We start from the raw sequence: 21932 nt of genomic DNA on the forward strand, positions 1-21932 counted from the left end.
ATAAAAAGTAAAATGCATGCAAGACAAACGCCCATTTTAGAGAATAATTTATTGCCAGTAGTAAAGCAGTTAAGCTAGTGGCAGTATTTAATAAAAATCATAAAACAAGACCATAGCATTGCTCACACACACGCAGACCCTGAAAAAGTCACATGTCTGTGAATAATCTCGCACTATAAATATATTGTGTCCCATTTTCATGGTCAAAAAATAAAGATGTTCCAAATTCACAATTTACAAACAACAAATTTAAAAAAAAGAAAAAGAAAACATAACACATCACAAGAATATGCAGACGTCAATCAGATGATCCTTTCAGAAATGAACGCGTGTTGTGACGATCACACATTCATATCCTTTACATTATTATTTATTTTTATTTTTTAGACTCTTTGCTTGTGAAGGAACATACAGTAAGGCTGATAATGACACACCATTTGAGTAGGTATACTACTTTTTCCTGTCTTTCTTTTTTTTTGGAAAAGAAAAGCAAAAAATATCTACAGAAACCTAGTAAAACCTTGAAATCAAAACTGTACATTCAAATTTACATTACAAATGACTGAGGATTTGTATAAAAAAACAGTTTGCATGGTTTTTTCTATGCAAACACAGATATCACCTTTGAAATTATGATTTGTCTCTCATTATCCATGACAAGTATATCAGTTATAATTTTCTGGGTAACTTGTAGCCTACATCTCAGCATGATGTTGTGCATGATGATCAATGTATTATTTAACGGCACGGCCAGGTCTAATGCTCTCTCCAATATTGTTAAATAATAATAATAATAATATTAATAACAGCCCACAAGAGCTACTGAAGAGAACTCATGTTCAAGCAAGTCTTTCCAAAAACCCCTCTTCAGTGAGATACGGATGTATACGGAGTGTGCGTTTGGATGTTTGGCATTTATATTAAGTGTAAGACTACGTTTGTGTACCGCGTATGTCGTGTGGTTATGGTTTAAACACAGTCAGTATCCTGTAGCAGGGTTTCATTTAGGCACTTTTGATACTTTTGTGTTGGATCCAGTGTCAGACTTCAGTATGCTGCTGCTGCTGCTGCTGATGCTTAGAGTCCAGTGGCGGTATGATGAGCCTCTGAAACTGTGCTTCCTCCTCCTCTCCGCCGCTCTCGTAATCGCTCATCATGACTTCGGACTCCTCGCAGCAGGCGGACATGTCCGAACAGGACGCCGTGGACGTGTACAGGGACAGTGACATGTTATCGGCAGCAGGGGGGTCGAAGTCGCGGCCGTAGCCCAGTGGGTATCCTCCGCGCCGGTATCCTCCGGTGGAGGATGATGTGATGGTGCTGGTGGGGTTGGTCTGGGGTTCGGGGTCTGAAGAGTAATGGTGGTGGGGTAGGAATTGGGTGAGGCTGTAGAGTTGGGGTAAGGGCGGGCGCTGGTGTACTACAGACCCTCCGGGACTAGAGGGGGCGCTGTTTAGTGCCCGCGTGGTGGACTGCAATGTGTCGTAGCGCTCCCCGTACTCCGGCACGGGTGGAGGAGGGGGCAGGTCATCGTGAGAAGGAAAGTCGTCGGGTGGAGGAGGGAAGTCGCTTTCGATGTCGTATCCGCCGGGATAGTAGTCCGTGTCCAGCAGGGTGGGGTCACTGTAAAGGGTGGGTGGGGCCTCCACTACCTCATACTGAGGGAACTCCTGAATTCCAGGAAGTTGAACGCTCGGCATCCAGTCAGATGTGTCCCAATGATAGCCTGTCGGATAAAAACAATAGTAAACATCACAGTGGCAGGTCATAATTAAAAAAAAAAAAAAAAAAAAAAAAATCTTGTGATTAGATTGGGGTCACACACTGAAGAAAGGCTGGGGTCAATTCAACTTCATAGGGGTTGATTTTAGTTTTGAAGTCAACATGAAATGGCATTCAGAACCTGTTTTACGTCTGTCATGTGAAGTACTGAAGTGTAAAAAAGGAGGATTTTAATCATCAGGAAATTATTGAAATGATAACCAACACTTTTTTTTAAGCTTCTGTCATTATATGCTATTATTGCCATAACCTTTATTATACTAGTATTAAGTGGCATAATGTTCACTAACTATTCAAAATGAATAAATAATAAATTAAATTGTAAAAAAAAATCCTATTTGTTAAATAATAATAATAATGAAATAGACTCATGTTGACTTTAAAGACGCGATGAAACGGACACACATATGAAAATAATGGATTATCAAAAACAATCTTTTCATGCTTTTTTTTTTTTTTTTTTTTTGGTCAAATGACAATTTATTATGTGTAAAAAAATTGAATTGACTTCAACCCTTTTCATAAATCACTCAAGTTAATACAAGCCAGGTCATTTAAAACCAACAGCATGCAACGTCAGTATCACACCAACACAATGCAGATGCATTCAGCTTAACACTATTATTACTGGAGTGCACACAAATATACACCACACATGTGCACACACAATAACTCAGAATATGTCTACATATTCTATACACAACCTTGACAGAATATGACAATTAGTCAGTACTTTCAAAGATTCATTTTTACACAATATATTATTAGGAAAAGTCTTTTATGGTTGTTATTATGTGGTTTGGGGGAATTTGAGGAAGACATCACTAAGTTAAACTGGGAACAAAAGCAAAAAAAAAAAAAAAAACGTTTATAATGCTGTGACAAAAAGCGCACAAAACTACCAAAAGAAAGTTGATTTGAAAAGGTGAGTTGATTTGACACTATTTTTGTCACAGATTTGTGGACATGCAGTTTTATATAGAAAGGGTAACCAAGCCAAAAAAGTAAACAAAAATCCAAAATATCAAATTTAAAAGGCTTCAGGCAAATTGTACAAAAAAATAAATCACCTCTTGGGTTCTTGTGTTCATGAGCCGAGAATGACTCTTTAGAGGAAAAGCAGACAGAATTGCAAAGAAAAGAGAAAGAGAAAATGTCAAATACAAGGAGATCAAAGAACACTGTGGAAAAAAGAATGCAAGAGGATGTGGATACAAATGAAAGAACCATGAAGGTAAGAGATGATCTTCATGCCATTTGCTTGCACAGAAACATTGTTTCATATCACAGATTCGAGGGAAAGTGAAATCAGTCTTGGCAAGATCGTAATTTTCCATTTCAAATTAGCTGAACACTCATCAAATGAAGCACCTGATTGGCTAATGAGGCATTTGATAGAAATTTTCCAGATGTGATTAGTCTTTTTTAATCTCTCTGTCTCTGTAGATGTGGTATGAAGAAAATGGCATTTTGGACAGCTAATAATCACCCACCAAACACTAAAACAGACACTCAATAATCAGCAAAGAAGCAGCAAAAAATACCTTCTTTCTCCACCGAGTCAACAACAGAGCTGACAAGGTGGATTACTGTCACTAGGGAGGCTTGTAAGAAGGGCAGATAAAAGAAATCTTAACATTAATTTTTCAGAAGTAAACATGACAGGAAAGAAACACTAGAAGTCAAGACTGCGAGGGAGAGAGGAAACAGAGACAAAAACGTTTCTTACGATGAGACGTTGCATTCTGACATCTGACAAAACTGATGGATTTGATTTCATTTACCAGCACGTTTGAACAACAGATACTAACTTTTATGGGATTCTGGTTTCTGACAAGGGTGTGATCTGAGGGATGGGTTAATGGCAGAGGGATTTGGTTGTGTCCGTAAGGAACACGTCTGGGTTGAGCTCAGGTGGAGGAGAGTGGGAGTGACGGCTGACGTTGTGCTCATGGTTACACACATTAACAGAGAGATGGAAGGAAGGATCAGGAAAATTCTCAAAGATAAAAGAGAACAAAGATACTCTCTGGCCCCATGCCAAAACCAACAGATGGAGGAAAATGAAATAAGCAAGGTTGACGTTTTATAGGAATATGCGGGTACATGACCATAAGGAGATATGGATAATCTGTTCAATATAATGCATTAGTATATATCAGAGATTTAGTGGGGCGGTTGTTAGGTCAAGATCAGGGGTTGAAAAGGTCAAATGAGGGTCAAGCTTCAAAGGTTAGATGAATTCGTCCCTCTCACATGACTTCCGTCAGGGCTTCAACTAGGCGTGTTCAAAACTACAAATCAAAATCCACTAACAGATGAGACACGTTGCTTTAGCACACAGTCACACGTGTTCTAGCCTGGAAATCCAGACCCAAATCTGAAACATTAAGGGTCTTGGCATTGAGTAATGAAAATCGCCCAACTCGAGGGGTACCAAGCATGCATTTGAAAATCTCACTGCACGCAATTGGATAACACTACGACCAATCACTGTCGTGACTGCGCTGTCACTAGCGCTGTCATCATCTGTTTAGCTCGCCTCTGGCCCGCCTATATCAGATACACTGATGTGATTGGTGCAGCTCGGCTACAAAGGCATAGTTAATGAGCATCATTACTCAATGCCAGAGTAACTCGCTGAGCAAATTCAAATTGTGCTCTCGCGAGAACTCTGGATTTCCAGGGTACATGTGCTCATGAATTCAAGAACAACTGAATGGAGTGAATAGGACCGAGATTTAAAAGTTGACTTTTTTTTTTAGTTAAGACAGTTTGTCTTTTGATGGTTATAGTGACTACTCACTGAGAGATGTGACTTCCTTGCAAGTTTTCACATGAACAGTTACCTACTACGAATGGTATTTCTAAATTCTTCCATGCTAGTTCTTTCTGCTAAAAAAGAAAATACTAAAACAAAACAAAAAAAATTGTTACCTAAAACGTACAACTATTAAAATAAAATATAAATATTAGATGAAAAGCTTAAATATAAACAAAACAATTAGAAACATTGCCTTACGAACTAACCAAAATAAGTAATAAAATTACTAAAATTTAAATAAAAATAAAGCTACAGAGTAATATTTAAATAAAAACCCCAGAATAAAACAGACAAAAGCACATAAAATTACCAAAACTTAAAATTGAAAATAAAAGCTAGGGATGCACCGATATGAAAATTTTGGCCGATACCGATAACCGATAATTCTTTATATTTGAAAGCCGATAACGATATATTGGCCGATAAATCTAAATCCAAATTTTTATATAATTTTTGAGAGCCTGATTACAGAAACAAAAGTCTCATCATTAAAAGCCATGCCTCAAACACACAATTATATTATTTTCATTATAATTTTATGTAGCTGATATGACAGACTTGTACTGCTCATGTTGCACTGAACCGTATTTTCCTTTTTAGAAGTGATTCCAATCATATTTCAAGTAATTCAAAACCATCATGGTGATCAGTGCACATCTGAAGTGTCTAAGCTGAAGAAATTATTTATCGGCTTTAATATATCGGACAAATTTTCTTATCAGGCCGATAACGTTAACATTAAAAATTAACATATATTGGCCGATACCGATATGGTGGCCGATATATCGTGCATCCCTAATAAAAGCCAATTCAAAATATGAATAAATACTATAATAGTATATAAATAATACTAAAATGACACTGCCATGCTGACACAACCCTAACTTCAACAAACTTCTCAACACAAGCATCATTCGCTGATTTGATCGACCAATCTAACGTACATAATATGACGATTATTAGTCTGATGATATACACACCTTTGAACTAGATATGCACTGAATCAGTCTCTCTTTTATCTTGTTTTCCTTTTTGCACTGACACTGGTCTCATAATGATATCTTAATGATTTGTCCACTAACAATTAGCTTTGTTTGAAAGGTCAGCAGCAAATGGTTCAAAGCTGAAACTGTTTGTACTTTAAGCACTGTGTTACAACATTCGACTTGACTGCACACTATAGCTTGACAGTTAGTGCCCTGCAGTTCACCGCACTGGGGAACGCTGCCACGAGTCATGTGAAAGGGCCTTCAGATACAGTTATCAGGATCAACAGAAATAACGTGTGTCAGAGACCCATCATGTGTACTTTTCATACCCTGTTTTTACACTCTGAGCTGATGTCTTCAACCATCCATTGGCTTCATTAAGAGAAACAAAGGGAAGGGGTAAAAAAGAGAAGAGATCCAAAACATGAATTTCACACAGATAACTAATAGAGATGCTATATAGGTCATTCTCAGATGTTGCCTTGAACTGATGAAAAACGGATGAGAAGCTTCCGAGAGCAACTGCGAAACAAAAAGGCGAGGGGGTTTGGAGGGAAGACACACTTTCTTCTTTTTATGCATTGAGAATTTCACAGGGCTTTTAGTGATCACTTCCTTTCACCGTCGGCGAATGTTCACTTACGAGCAGGCCTCTATTTAAAACCTTGCTCTGTGTCTGTGGTGAGATTTGATCCAAATGGGAGCTGAAGCCCCAGTGCAGCGATAAGGAAGAGAGAGAGAAACGACATAACACATGACCCAAAACATATCACCCTTTACACTCAGTTACATCAGTAAAATAAAGACAGACAGGGTTAGCAGATGTACAGAAAAAAAAATAAAAACAGTAACCATATAATTAAATGTATTTGATCTGTCTACAAAGAAGAGCATGCAAGAAATTTAGGCTATGTTCAGAATAGCACACAAACACTATGTATAGTACTGTGCACAGTATGCAAATTTCCTGTTGACCTCTCTAGTATACTGAATTATCAGAAATAATATCAGATACTTTTATCAAAATTTTTACACAAAAAATGGATTTAACAGGCAATATGACAGTTTTATATATGAGGTGATAACTAAACACTGCTCAACGCACATACTACTCATACTTGCAAACGCTGGACTGGTGAAAGAGGACTCGGTAACACAATGAATATGGTAACATCCTAAACCGTAAAAAGAACCATAAAAGCATCAATTTAAAAAAAAAAAAAACTTTAGTTCTAATAATAATAAAAGTTTTGACAAAAACTAAATAATTATGAAATGATAAACTTCACATTTCAACCTTTAAACCATTTTTTTGAAATGTTGAATGTTGAAAGAAAAGATGAGTCGAAATGATAAATGATATATATACATTTCGCAGTAAGATGAGTTTGCAGTTATGGCTACTACTGTTCACAATAATGTAGCGTCCTACTCTTTGAAACGCTTTTTTTTGCACTTATTTTAAATTAGTAGACTGCATTCAGTGTATACTGTCTGTATGTATCGCAGTATGAAGTATGCAGTACACTAGTGCTCCATTCAAAACATAGCCTTTTTATTATTTTTATCTTGTTACAGAGAATTATTCTATATAAATCATTTTGATATACGAAAAAAAAAAGCATAAAAACGTGTCAAGTATTTCACTTATAATTTGCAGTTTAACTGGCTGATTACGACCTATCAGTCATCTGTGTAAAAGCAAACATACCATTGTCGTCACAGGACTCGGACTGGAAGGAGCTGAGAGAGTGGACCTCAGACATGCTGCCTCTGGTGTTGTAAGGGTGACAGGCACTGTCCTCCACCATTTTCTTACTTAGACACGGGTCCAAGTCCACTACTTTAGCTGTGAGGAGAAGAAAACAGTCATTCAAGCTTACTTACAGAGCCCATGCAATAGATTAAATCACAAGTCACAAGCACAATATTTGGATTACAGATTCTCCATACGTACCATCGTAGTCGTAATCCCAGCTGGGCTTCTGTATGGAGTCGCTGTCAGACACCGAGTTGGAGGGTGGGGGAGGAGGCAGGTTAGGCGCTACACTACAGACAGCCACCGTCTTCCTGTGTCCGTGCACCGAGTCGGGGTTGAATGTGCTGAATTCTGGGTGTTCCGGTATGGCTGAGCCCTCAAAGGAGTTGCGGTCTAGATTGTTGCGGGAGTCGCTTGGAATGCTGGGTGTGTAGGAGATGGGCCTTACGGGGACCTGCGGCGGGATGTCGGAGTAGATGTTCTTGTTGAGTTTGGAGTCGAAGTACGGTCGATGGAGGAAAGCGTGGGGGGCCCCTGTGCCTAACCTGAGATTGTCATCGTCGTCAGATTTGGATTTTGAGCGCCGACAAATGCGCTTGCGAATCATGACAAAGAGAAGGACAAGAAGAAATATGCTGGCGACGAAAACAACGATTCCAATTACTTCCTCCAGGCCGATGTTCCAAGAGGTGGAGACAAATTCGTTGCGGATTTCGGAACGGAGTTCACAATGCTGCCCACTGTAGCCCGTGGAGCAGTTACAGTTGAAGGAGCCGTATGTGTTCTGGCAGTGACCATTGCCACAAGGGTTCTTCAGACACTCATCTACATCACTGAGGCACCTAAACACATAAACACACACAAACATGGCATCGGTAAGAAATCTCTTATGCTCACCAATGCTATTTTGATAAATATAGAGCAAAAACTGTAATATTATGAAAAATTATTACAATTTAAAATAACTTTTCTTTTTTAATATATTTTAAAATGTAATTTATTCATGTGATGGTAAAGCTGAATTTTTAGCAGTCTCATTGATTCTTAAGATGGATCAAAAGATTTACCTGTCTCCTTGAAAACCTGTTTCACACTCACAAACAGCGCCATCCAGGCTATCAATGCACTTGCCGCTGTTCTTGCACGGGTTATCTGTGCAGTACGGACCCAGCTGACACCTAACAGAAAATTAATATGAGCCAAATTGTCAGTCACTTACTTCATACACGCACACTTTTAGATAAACTTTAAATACGAAAGAACAGTTAGGATAGTTTTTAATTGCAGTAGAAATTTCTCAAAGAGAAAATTGATTCTGTCTTGCTGAATTAAATCTGAATACCAATCACATTGTGTCCCAAAGCTTCTGATTAAATTTCCAATTTAACAGGAATTACTGAGAATGCCGCATGGATCTCTGAAGTATTTTTCTTATGTTTGAGTCAGACTATGCATATTAATGAAGTTTAATTAATGAAAATATTGACAGAGCTTACTTTTACTTGGCTACATATCTGGAGTATACACAATGTCATTAAAATGAAAAAAGAACTAATTTAATGAAATATCAAACTTATCAAACAATTTTACTTTGCACTACATCCTGTTCTTCTTTGTCAGTTTAATTATTTTATCATTTAAAAAGAAAAAGCATGACAAGTAAACATCAGTCACATAATAGAGAATGATGAATATGTGTGTATTCTGAAAGTGTACAGCTGCCCCAAAATATCTGGACACTGAAGCCACTCTATGGCTTTATATTAAAGCCTATTTATATAAAAAAAGTTTAAGTTATCAAACAAAATAAAATATTAATGTTCAGATTTAAAACAAAAGGTATCTGAGCACTATTAGAAAATACAGAAAAGTTTTCTGAACATGTCTACAGACAATGCCATGAATTTACACCTAAATCACCTAAAAACCACCAAGACCTGGGATAATTTGTTTGCAGATGCCATATGATTTGATAATGTTATCTAACACAATTAAATAAATGAATTTATAATCGTGGCTTAGTGTCTGAATAATTTCTGGGGTCACATGTGCTTGTACTCTTACCGTTGGCCAGAATATTGTCCTCTGCACTGGCAGTAAAAGTCTCCTCCTCGTGGGATACATGTGCCTCCATAGAGGCAGGGATTAGAAGCACAGGGGCTGATAGTAACTTCACAGTGAGTACCCATGAACGCAGCAGTGCACTTACAGAAATATCCTACAACAGCACATAAGAGCACAGCATATTAGTCAGTCCTATATATAAACACAATGATTCAAATCCAAAGAAACACCATGCATACCTCCATTAGGCAGTGATGAACATGTGCCTCCATTGGTGCAGGGGTTACTGGAGCAGCCCTGGACTGGAGGAGCCAAGTTGCACCCGGGAGCCGCTTCGACCAACTCCTCGAGCACTGAGTGTACCCCTCGAATCTGAGACAGTGGCAGCTCCCTCCCATTAAACACAATCCCCTCCAGACAACCCCGCAGCCCATTTACCACAAGTCTTCCTGAGCCGGACGCCGGCCGTGCATGACCCCCAAAGAACATGCTGGTGTCTAGGTTAAGGGTGCGGAGAGTGCCTGGGGCTGTGCCAGATGCAGCGTGGACCTGATCCAGGACCAGTCGGGCGTAGTTGCCGTCTACCTCAAGTGAGACTGTGTGCCACTCTCCGTCACTGACCTGGGTACTGTGCACGGACACCACACCAGGTCCACTGCCACAGTCAAACTTGTACTGTAGGCGGCCGTTCACAATCTGAAACAAACACACATAGTTTTGACTTTCATGCTGACCTTATGCTAATCAGCAATCGCATACATCTGGGGTAAAGTAAAAAAAAAAAAAGTATCTCAAATCTACTACAAGCCTTTTATTAATAAATTTGTAAAAAAAAATATTTTAAATTATTATTTATTATTAATTATAATAAAACAATAAATAACTCTTTAAAAAATCTAATTATAATATTTACAAAAACAATTTAAAATCATAAAATAATTGTATTCCCCATTAAGTTCTATGTATGAATTTAAATGGGTGTCTCAAAACCTAGTACGCAACCTAAGGCCATCTAAGCACATGCAACATGTTTCTAAATTTGTACTATTATTTATTTTGCACATTTTAGGGCATTACAGGTATATTCTGTTTCAGCACAGTTTTTGACACAACTAACTCCTCCTGATGCACACAAATGTGTGCCTATGAAAATGTATGTCTATGTAGACACTTTATTAGTTATTTTTAATCAGCCAAAACAGACAGTTAAATAGATTAAACAGATGAAATGAGGAATGATGCTTCAGGGAGATGCAGAAACAGCTACACATTATTATAATGTAACAGCAGGGAGATGAGACTGCTTGCATTTCAGTCCCAGACTCTTTTGCATCTGTCAGTTGTGTGGTTTTCCCTCACCAAAGGGGGAATGCGTGAGAAAGAGCTCCCCTCTCTTCTCCCAGCTCCAAAATAGCTCCCCTTTCTTTTTCCTCTTCTCTTTTTGGAGCACACACTCACCTCCAGTATGCTGTAGTCTGTGCCTTTGGCATACATGACAGTAGCGTGGGTGGAGTACGTTCTCAGTCTAAGGGACAGCTTCATTTCTTCTTTATTCTCGTTCTCCATCAGCCTGTACCGTGCATATCCATTTCCACTGAATGTTAAGGACTGAGGCTCTACAACACAGAGAGCAAACCAAAACAAGTGATGTAACCCAAAAATACATATTTAATGCAATTTCCATTGCAATGACATCATCTGTTCCATTTGATACAGTTAAAGGCAAATTCACACCGCGCCGACAGACGGCGACAGACACTTCGTCGGGTTTTGTCGGATCAGTGTCTTACCCCTGTTGGGGTCTGTCGGAGCTTGTTTTTGCCAATTGAACATGCTGAATCGGATTTAGAATGCCTGAGAAGTGACGTGCTGTAATCTGGTGACTGTGACAGTCTGTCGGTGCAGTGTGAATTGGCCTTAACATTCTATCAGTCTGAATTTTTTTGGTCTGTTGATGAGTTATGAGCAGGATGAGTTATGTACAGAAGTTTAATTTGAGCAATACTGATACTTGACTTAGCAAGTACTACCAATAAAAGGATGGGATTTCAATACAGTGCTTTAATAAAGAGTGTGAGTTGCACTAAGGTGCATGAAGGCAAAGAAATGTGTGTTCATACCTGAGCACTCTTCCTGTTTTCCCTCAGGACAGATGCATCTGAATTTAGTATGCATAGGGTCTTCTACACACTCCATGCCATCAGGACAGGGGCTTCCCTCACACAGTTTACTCAAGACAGGACACTCAGCTCCTATAATCACACATAAAGGGTTAACATGCTAACATTAACTCTTGCCTGGAAGTGAAATACATTTTTGGAATAGTTTGTGTCTGCATATTTACCTTCACAGAGACATTTGGATGTGCGCATGTGACGTGGAGTAACAAAACTAATCCTGGCAGTGCTGTAGGCCGACACTGCTCCCGTCTCCAAAGAAACCGTCTCTTGGCAGTAACTAAGCGGACAGTCCAAACCGGCACAGAGTTTCTTTACAACTCGTACAATACGGACTCCAGTCATTTCTTCGATTACCCCAACTGAGGCGTTGAGCTTCCTGTACACCACTTCCTGGGGCTGGAATGGACTTCCTGACCTCTCTAAAGCTAGAAGTACTTCCAGGTCACCGGATGCATCAGCAGCAGGTTGCAAGCTGACTAACTGTACATCTCCGCGTCTAACACCGGCGATATTCCGCAAAGCCCGCAAAAAGTTGCGCCAATAATCTCCAATAAACTCCTCTGGTGCTATTGCAGAGAAACGCACAGCGAAGGAGTTATCGAGCGCTTGTGCTGTTGCCTGCCGTACATGAATATTGACTCGGGCAGCTGCAGTAAAGCGACCATCTGTCACTGTAACGTTAAGGACGTATTGACCAGCGTCCAGATTCCCACGGGCCACGAGTTTCCCATCAGCATCGGAGACGGAGAAGAGGCCGGAGTTTTCGGAGATGGAGGAACTATCGGGCGCAAGGCTGTAAGTTAGAGTGTCGTAAACATCTTGATCTGTGGCGTGGATTTTACCCAGGACTCCACCTGAATATTCATCTGTTGCAGTGGTGATAAAGATGTCCAGGGGGAGAATGACAGGAGGGTAGATGCTCTCCTCAATTAAACGAACACTCACAAACGCCGTGGAGACCAATGGAGGTCGACCACTGTCCGTTACCTAGGGCAAAAGAGTCAAGAGACTAAGGATTCAGAATATTCAGATTATTTCAAGACAATTGATTGTTTTCACAGCCACCTAATGATGTATCTCACTTTACAGCACAAAACAGCATGCATCATAAACGTTATCTAAAAAACTTGATTATTAGTCTTTCAACATATGGTGCCAAATTATCAAGTCAGCTGTTTGAAGTGTAATTGAGTATTAAGAGAAAAACGGCTTTGAACCTTCTGCATGGAGAGGCTGATAATAAGTGCCAGTCACGGTCAGTAGAGGGAGCACTTGAGCCTGGATTTACTTTTGGCACAATAGACTATTTGAGTCTCAGCAAATTTCTCAGTTCTCACACACACACACACACGCACACACACACACGCATGCACACACACAAGCACACGCACACACACACACGCATACACTCAGTTGGAAACAACTGTGGACTAATGGGTACGGCAATTGCAAGTTTGATTCTGGCTCATGTAATTTACTCTGACTCTTTATGTCCCCCTCTTCACCCTATTACCCTGCTTCTCCTTTCACTATCCCCATTGATATCACTGGGTCATTCTACAAAATAGATGTCATTTGTACCCCTAAATAACACACACAACAATTCAAAAGTTTGGGGTCAATTACATATTTTTTTTAATGATTATTACTTTTATTCAGCATTGCTGTATTAAATTGATCAAAAGTGACAGTAAAACTTTTATTACAAAAGATTTCTTACATTATTACAAAAGATTTCTATTTCAAATAAATGCTGTTCTTTTAAACTTCTATTCTTTCTAATTTTTATGTTCTATTTTCAACATTAATAATAATAAGACATTTTTCTTGACACTGAAGACAAGAGTAATAATGTTGAAAACTCAGCTTTGCCATCAAATAAATAAATCATGTTTTAATAGAAAACAATTCACAATATTACTGTTTTTACTGTATTTTGTATCTAATAATTGCAGCCTTGGTCAGAATAAGATTTGAAACAGAACACCCAGAAGAGGAGGTGACTGAGACAGAGACTGCTGTAATTATTTCCATTCAGGTCCACTCCTCTGCTCAGCTTTTCATGCCTGCTCCTACATCTTACTCTATTGCCAATGCCTGGCCTGTGCGGGGAATACTGAATAAGCTTGACCTCTGCTCTATTGCTCATCTATCCCTTCAGACGTCCAATGAAAACTGAACAAGACCCCTACAGCTTCAGTTATAGTTGGAGAATCAGAGAGAGAGACTGAGGTCTCACCTGGGCCTGTAGGAGGTAGAACTCTTGGGTCTGGCGGCTCAGCATTTCCACGGAGACCAACACGCCCTGAGGAGTGATGTGGAAGGCGTTGCCCTCGTTCCCACCGATGATAGCAAACATGAAAGGAGGTCCATTGTGGGAGGCATCACGGTCAGACACAGTTAGCTGGAGAACACTGGTACCTCCTGGCTGGTTCTCCTATACAACATATGCAGAAAGTATTTTATAACATAGACCTACAACATTCACAGTTTTTTTTACACTTAAAGATGCAGTCGGCAAGTCTGGCAGATTGAGGTGGCTTAGCCAAAATTTTGAATGTTTACAACTCTCATGCCCCTCCACCACTACCAGCGAGCACCCTCCCATCGAGTTTGTGCTCGTCAGTGCATGTGCACCAGATTTTATGTGAACGCGTCCGTCTCTTCAGCATCGACCAACACCATGGGCTTGGAGGCAGGCTGCCCTGGCTAATCTACCCATAGATAGCAATAACCGAGGAATTGGAAGCTTGTTAGTAGATTTTCTCTCCGCCATCACGCTTCGTACAATCCAACACACCTGCGAACTTCAGGCGTGTGCATGTGATATTGTAACGTGCACGGGGGAGGGGGTATCTGTGGCGTGTGCACGAACTGTGATTGACAGTCAGATCTCACACAGCCCTGCGCTGATTGGACCAGAAGAACCGGGAGCGGTGGATTTTTTCAAAACAAATAACAGGCTCCAGGTGGAGGTAGAAGCACAGGTTTTTTTCTAAAACCGGCTGATTTATGTTGTTCTGTCGGAGCATAGTGTCGGTTTCAGTGAATATGATCAAAACAGTCTTGCCGACTGCAGCTTAAAGGAAAATTTGGCATGTTAAACATTTCTTACAACCTAAATTGAGAAGCTATGATTATATTTGATATGTGCAAAGGGCTGTGCGATATAGCTAAAAAAATGTATCACAATATAATAATTCATATCGTTTGGTATCGATAATTATTGACATTTTACATTTTTTAAGACAAGTAGAAAAGTTTGAATTTAAACCACTGTTTTTTATTTTATCCATCCACATTGTTAAGGCAAACAACAAATTAAATAAAATGTTACAAAATGTGTGCAATGTAAAAGTGTAAACGTAGAACAATCAAGGCAAACTTTGTGGTAGATCAACATTTGTAATAAATAGGGGTGTAACGGTTCACAAAATTCACGGTTCGGTTCGATACAACAGTGGTGTCACGGTTAGGTACGTTTTCAATACAACAAAAAGAAAGAAATGGCAGAGAAATTTCCTTGATTTTTTTTTTATTATTATTTAAATGTTAATAAACTTAAAATTTATTAAAATCATTTTTAAATAAGTGTGAGTTTTCCTACATCTTGAAACTTTTAGTTTTATGAATTGGGATAATATTTGAAGGATGAACAAATAATGTTTTGGTCATCAGATTAAAAACAACATTTAAATATGATAATATTTAAGTTTTGAAGTGCTGGAAAAATATGTGTGACATACTTGAAAGAATTTTACTATTCATGCCAAACTTGCATGGCTACAGTTAGTGTTACTACATTAAATCCATGCTGAATGTTGCTGATCTGTGGACTTAAAGCCTATAACTAGTTCATTCATGGCACAATGTTTCTCCTGGTTTCCACGTCAGCACTGTTTGATCCGTTAATAACGGAGAAATTTGAATGCTTCTCACTAGATCTCGCAGCGATGTTATTACTTCTGTAGCGAATTCAAATGCTTCCTTACTGGATCTCTTAGCGCTGTGTAGTAACAGTGTCACTTGAATAAGATCAGCTCGTGCTGCATTGGTCCAAACTGATAAACGGTCCGTGAAGCACAAAATAATGAGTAGCGCAGTTTCGTTCCGCTTTCATTACATTTGCCATTTGATGTTGGGCAACGTTGTGGTGGTCGGGCCATCTTTAACTTTGCAGCCCACTTAATCAAGGTGGAATGAAAGCACCTACAGTCAACATGATGTGGAGAGTGCAGTTCATGGTTGCATAGCAACGACAAACGCCACGGGAGCGCAAGCGCTTTGGAAAGAAGGAGACAGCGGCACAGCCGCGCCTTCCACACGTTTTTTGACGCGATATGTGAACGGCCCCTAAGATCTATGGGCGATGCGCGAGCATTTTAATGAAAATATCGAGCTATATCCAACATTTTTAATATCGTTACCGACAATGGTGTACCGTCGATAAATACCCATTCTGTTTTATCGCCAAGCGCTATGTGCAAGCAAGCACAGACATTTCTGGTGACTAATTATAATTTTTCCTTAGAGCATTGTTTCAAAGACAAATGGAAATGGTATTCGCAATGGATTTAACTTCCACAATGCTGAATATCAGCATGAAATGCAACAACCCTTGAGAAATATCCATTTATCCATTGATATTTGATTGCACCAGAAAAAGTAGACTATAATATTATTGGTTAGTTTAATTTTTTTGGTTTTGTCTAGGAATGGGTCAAGATAGTTGATTACCTTTAACCTTACCTTTACATTTTTAGACATTTAGACACACATATACACAGGCTGGGATCATGACAACATGCTACTGTAGGTGTTCAGCTACAGGTACATCTACAGTAATTGTTTTAATATACATTTCAATATTGTATTACTGTAGAAATGTAGCAATTTGTTGTCTTATTCAGTTTTGTGTTATGTTTTGTATTATTGTTTAAACATATATATACAGTATATATATATATATATTAAATTAGCTTGATTTCTGTTTGTTTAGTTATTTTAGTTTAACCCTTTTAACTTAAGTTTACTTTGACTCTAAACCTGACTCTGACCAGTGTAACCTTAAGATTAACAAGCATTGGAGTGAAATTATTGACAGTAAAATCACTATATCGTCTCATTTGAAGATACAGACCTGTATATTGATGCTGTAGTTGGCCTGAGAGAAGAGAGGTGGGTTATCGTTTATGTCAGAGACGTCTACATTGACCGTAGCGCTGCTGGATCGAGCCGGGCTTCCGTTGTCAGAGGCCAACACAGTCAGCGTGTAACCTGAGGTCTACAAAACAAACAAAACACAATGTCATCATTAGGTTTCAGCAACAGACTGTCAATGCACCTGCTGCTGAGACACCTGAGTGTTTTGTACCTTCTCTCTGTCGAGCTGCCGAGCCACCTTGACCTCTCCTCTGACGGGGTCGATGGTGAAAGGACTGCCTTGATTGCCATCAATGATGGAGAAGCGCACCTGATTACTGGATGGACCATCTGCATCGTCGGCCATGACCTTCACGCACACACAGAAACACAAACCTGGTTAAGACAAAGATTGCCACGGACTCAGGTATGCAGCACCCCCGCATTTTGTCCTTGCTTCGCTAGTCAGTAACTATTGGCTGAGACGCCCAAGGGAAATCAGAGGGCACGCAAGTGAAACAGAGCTGGGTATCAAAGCCTCACTTTCACATTCACAATTTATATTCAACATGATAAGACATGAACATCTCTAATAAATGACCAGAGTGAGAGAGAAGACTACAGATTAAAGATTGGGGTGAGTCGCCAAGCTCTGGTTTGAAATTGGACTGTGTTTGTATAGTGTGTGTGTTCTTTGCTCTGTGTTGACTTTTAGGAGATGATATAACACAGAGACCTGTGCAGGGCACAATAAAATCAGAAGTGCTTTAGAAAGAGAAGCCAATGACTCACAGTGAGCACAGTCTTTCCCAGTTCTGCGTCTTCACTGATCACGGCTGAGTAGATGTCTTGGTTGAAGATGGGGCTGTTGTCGTTTACATCAGTCAAGTTGATGTTCACCGTGGCCATGTCGCTGAGTGATGGTGTGCCTCCATCTGTAGCCTCCACTGTTAGATAAAACTCATGTGATGTTTCGTAGTCCAAAGGTTCGATAACAAAGACACCACCTGGGAAGAAAAGGACATTGAGTGTAAATAATAAAGTCTCTAAATAACAACATATCTTATAAATAATTAAATAAAATATATACATAAATTAAATAATAAATAAATAAATGAAAAAAATTATAAATACATTAATGAACCCTCTAAATAATATTTTTTTTAAGTAAATAAAGAGTATAAATCAATGAATAATTGAATGATAGATAGATCAGCTGCTGTGTTTACCTGTATTGGGGTCGACGCGGAACACTCCTCTCTCATTTCCATTGATAATGGCGTACGTAATCTCTGCGCCTGCTTCTGTGTCTCGGCTGGCTGCGTGCACCCGCAACACCTGGGTTCCCATTGGGATGTCTTCAGCAATGGTGGCAGTGTACTCGCGCCGCTCAAAGACTGGAGGGTTGTCGTTAATATCCAAGATGGAAACACTGAGGGTGGTGAGAGAGGAAAGATGGCGTGGAGAACCACGGTCGGTGGCGCGGGCGCGAAGGGTGTAGAGCGACTGGAGCTCACGGTCCAGAGGACGATCCAGATGTACGACGCCCGTCTCCTCCTCAATGGAGAAGACACCATCAGCAGAGTCCAGCAGTGAATAGAGGATCTCTGCGTTAGAACCTAAACACACATACACAAAGAACAATGAGATTAATATAGACATGTAATATGTCTGTTTGTTTTATCAATCTCTCAGAAAAAGGAATCTAGTTTAATACAAATTACACCGCTGCATTTTTAAAATCTTGATTCTGATTGTCTGACACATATACCAAAACTGCAATACAAAGAAATATGATAATATTATATTGTAACTTATAACAGAAAATTGTATGCAGCCATTAATCCAGTCTTCAGTCACACGTTCCTTCTGAAATCATTCTAATATGCTGAATTGGTGCTCCAGACATATTTCTTATTAAATTTGAAAACAATTGTGCAGCTTAATATTCTGTGGAAACCATCACACATTTTTTTCAGGATTCTTTGATGAATAGAAAGTTCAAAAGAACAGAATTTATTATTTTTTTTTGTAACATTATAAAATCCTTACTGTCAATTTAGATTAATTAAACACATCACTGCAAAATAAAAATATTAATTTATTTTTCTTTTTTTTCTTTTTTAAAATCTTACTGACCCCAAACTTTTGAATGGTAGTGTAATTATACAGCAACACTGGCTCTACAAATGACATTTGTCAATTATTCATTCATTTAAAGCACAACTGAAATGATCATATTTCCTACTAAGAAAGGAAACTAATTCATAAAGATAACCAAAAGATCAATACATTTCACAAATTAAACTGCTTTCAAATCAATAGCAAAGCCTCCAGCAGTCATAATGATTTGCAAGAACCTATAGTTCGAACGTGTCTCCGTCTCATTTGCTCAACTATAATGACTTATAAATTCGTCCTACAAAGGATTCAGTGGTGAAACCTCTGATCCTGTGCAGCATATTAAGAAGTGTGAGTGAGTGCCACTTATTGTATTGAGAAAAGCACACACACAAACAAACAAGATGAAGATATAGTACACTAATCCCTCTAATGCATTTTTGAGTAAGCCTCATTTGTGGCTTGCTAGTACAATTCTATCTATCAAGACACACTCTCTCATTATAGCCAGATAACACAATCTCTTGTGTTTTACAAAGTTTCAGTCAGACTAAATTACTGTAATGCAGCTACTTCATGACAGTTCAGTATGATGCAAGTCTATAGATCATTGAATAAACTCCCTCTTATGATCATTTCAAGTTTACGGTACAGCTATTATAGGTTAGTCCCATAGACCTCCATTGTAAGCGCAGATAAAACATCTCACGGATGCGGTCTATAGAGTTTAACTATTTTACCACATATGGGGCTTTCAAAAAGTAACCAGTGATATGAAGGATGTGGCACTGATGCTGAAAAATGAAGGAATAATATTTTTAGGCAGTTTAGGCTGGGCTTAAGTGAAATAGAGTCTGGAATATACACTGAGCACACAATGTGTCTCTTTGAGGATAGAGAGTACAGAACAAAAGAAAGATAAGAGAGGAATCCATGCAAATGGAAATTTGTGTCCTCTCAGATATAAAGGTGGTGCCCTGTTTGACTGAGTGTTGGTTTCCTCTCTAATGTACTAACACAACAGATGGCCTCCAACCAACCATATTGTTGCAAAATAGGAGAATATCTTGGGAAACACACTTACAAGCACACACAATAGTGACATAAATATAACATTGTCATAGGCTTAATTTGTAGGTGGGACGGATGGGACATGTCCCCACCACTTTTTGAAACATCTTGCGGCACGGATGTACCAATACAAAATAAACATCTCCATTTGATTAGCCATTCGTTCGTTTGTGTTAAATAAGAGGCAATCTGCCGCTGGAATGTGTTGTTTTTGAAATCGTGCTGAGTACTCGTTGCCGCCGTTATCAGAGGCGGAAGGCAATAGTGTTCTCTTGGCACTCATGCACAGTCTTCACAAAGACGAACGCTTTAATCTATCGCTTAACAGCGCTCTATTCGTTCCGGTGAATTCACAAAACAAAATGCACACAAATGTGTCCATGCTCTTTACATACAATCACATCTTTGCGTTGAACCTATATATATATATATATATATATATATACATACACACATACATATACATACATACATACATACATACATATACGAGGCTGTATTAGAATCCAAAAACCTCTCTGACACGCTTAACAAAAGTTCTACCACCAGACCATTAAGACACACAAGAATTCCATGCGAATCTATGTATTTATTCACTGACGTGAAGAATCTCGTGATTAACAATATATTGTATTATAGTAGATGTAAGGATGAAACTATTATCACGTTAAACATGACTTCTGTGTGATAAATTTAAGTCAATGTACTATTGAAATTGATTTCTGGATGTTATTTTTTATTCTTTTTATTCTGTTATTGTACATATTGTATTAGTAACCCCCACTGATAGTTGTTTGACTGAACCCCCAACAAAGTTACATCACTGATCATTGTACTGGAACTGGGAATCTTACCTGTGTCCAGGTCCGAGGCATACAGGCGAGCCACAGGTGTGTTTATCTCTGTGTTCTCAAACACAGTGAAGGTGTAGGGGTCAGAGGTGAACTGCGGAGCATTGTCATTAACATCTTCGACTGTGATTTCAACTTCTGCTTCACAAAAGCGTCCACCTCCATCCAGAGCACGCACCTTCATCCTGTGCACTTCTTCTTCCTCATGATCCAGAGGAAGAAGTGTTTTCAATTCACCTGATAATACAAAAACACACTTTACACTGTGTCCTAACCAGATGTGATAAGAATGTCACAATAGATAAAAGCTCTTCCATGTAAATTATGTGATTTTTTTTCTACCCAGCTGTGACCACAGAGTCGTGCTGAGTAGCCCTTCCCATTATGAAATCTCATTGGTCCAAAATTGGTCAGAACTCTGTGTTGCATCAAAAGGTAAAAACTTTTGGTTGCACAACAGAGTTTCACTTTCATGAACCTCTGCATTTTTGCAACCCTTTTAATTGAAATTCTGTCATCATTTACTCACCTTCAAACCAAATAGACTTTGTTCATATTCGAAACGCAAATAAAGATGAAACCTGAAAGATTTCTCATTTAATTGACCATATTTAATGTGATCTATGAATGTGCCATTGATCATTGGTTATATGTGAATAAAAGCCTAAATTATATTCATTCATCATATAAAGTGATCTGTTGGATTACGTTTACAATGTTTTTAACAACTTTTTGAAGTGTCAAAGTTTTGGTTGCATGTACTTTCAGTGGAGGCAAAAATGTACATTTTCTTCATTTGTATTTAAGATGAATGAAAGTCTTATGAAATTGGAACAACACAAGTATGAGCAAATGATGACATCATTTTTCATTTTTGGGAGAACAAACACATTCTGTGAATTAGCATAAACTCTAGCTTGTAGGCACCCTGATGCTGCTTCCCCACAAAAATAGTTTACTGCTCTCTCATTCTTCATGTCTGCAAAGTTGCTTTATGTATATTTATCATAGTTGTCGCTTGCTTAAAAAAAAAAAAAAAGATTGATGGAGGGAATTTTGAACATTAGCTGGCACTGCACTAATGAACAAGATACAATCCAATTCCACTTCAAACTTTCTCATCTGTCAAGTCAAGAGGACACTCTACGA

The 21932-nt window shown here is 38.8% G+C and overlaps 1 protein-coding gene across 8 annotated transcripts in view; it reads right to left on the minus strand.

Annotated features, from left to right (window-relative positions):
• Positions 1 to 828: 828 nt before the first annotated feature.
• Positions 829 to 21932, minus strand: part of fat1a (FAT atypical cadherin 1a) — a 92750-nt gene continuing 71646 nt past the window's right edge. For 3 of the 8 annotated variants that reach the window (XM_079846838.1, XM_079846840.1, XM_079846837.1), the window contains 16 exons: positions 20787 to 21020; positions 17970 to 18359; positions 17533 to 17747; positions 16973 to 17110; positions 16739 to 16882; positions 13838 to 14035; positions 11763 to 12585; positions 11539 to 11670; positions 10877 to 11034; positions 9658 to 10114; positions 9419 to 9572; positions 8422 to 8532; positions 7553 to 8196; positions 7307 to 7444; positions 2853 to 2888; positions 829 to 1726 (listed from right to left, as the gene is read on the minus strand). In XM_079846838.1, the coding sequence (XP_079702964.1) occupies positions 1041 to 1726; positions 2853 to 2888; positions 7307 to 7444; positions 7553 to 8196; positions 8422 to 8532; positions 9419 to 9572; positions 9658 to 10114; positions 10877 to 11034; positions 11539 to 11670; positions 11763 to 12585; positions 13838 to 14035; positions 16739 to 16882; positions 16973 to 17110; positions 17533 to 17747; positions 17970 to 18359; positions 20787 to 21020 (4658 nt within the window). In that variant the 3' untranslated portion in view covers positions 829 to 1040. Of the gene's footprint in view, positions 1727 to 2852; positions 2889 to 3326; positions 3387 to 6238; positions 6300 to 7306; positions 7445 to 7552; positions 8197 to 8421; positions 8533 to 9418; positions 9573 to 9657; positions 10115 to 10876; positions 11035 to 11538; positions 11671 to 11762; positions 12586 to 13837; positions 14036 to 16738; positions 16883 to 16972; positions 17111 to 17532; positions 17748 to 17969; positions 18360 to 20786; positions 21021 to 21932 lie in introns of those variants that run through there. The other 5 variants (XM_079846841.1, XM_079846839.1, XR_013818746.1 and 2 more) reach the window with 4 other exon arrangements.

The sequence above is a fragment of the Squalius cephalus genome (assembly GCF_949319135.1).
Source record: "Squalius cephalus genome assembly, chromosome: 2".
NCBI lineage: Eukaryota > Metazoa > Chordata > Actinopteri > Cypriniformes > Leuciscidae > Squalius > Squalius cephalus.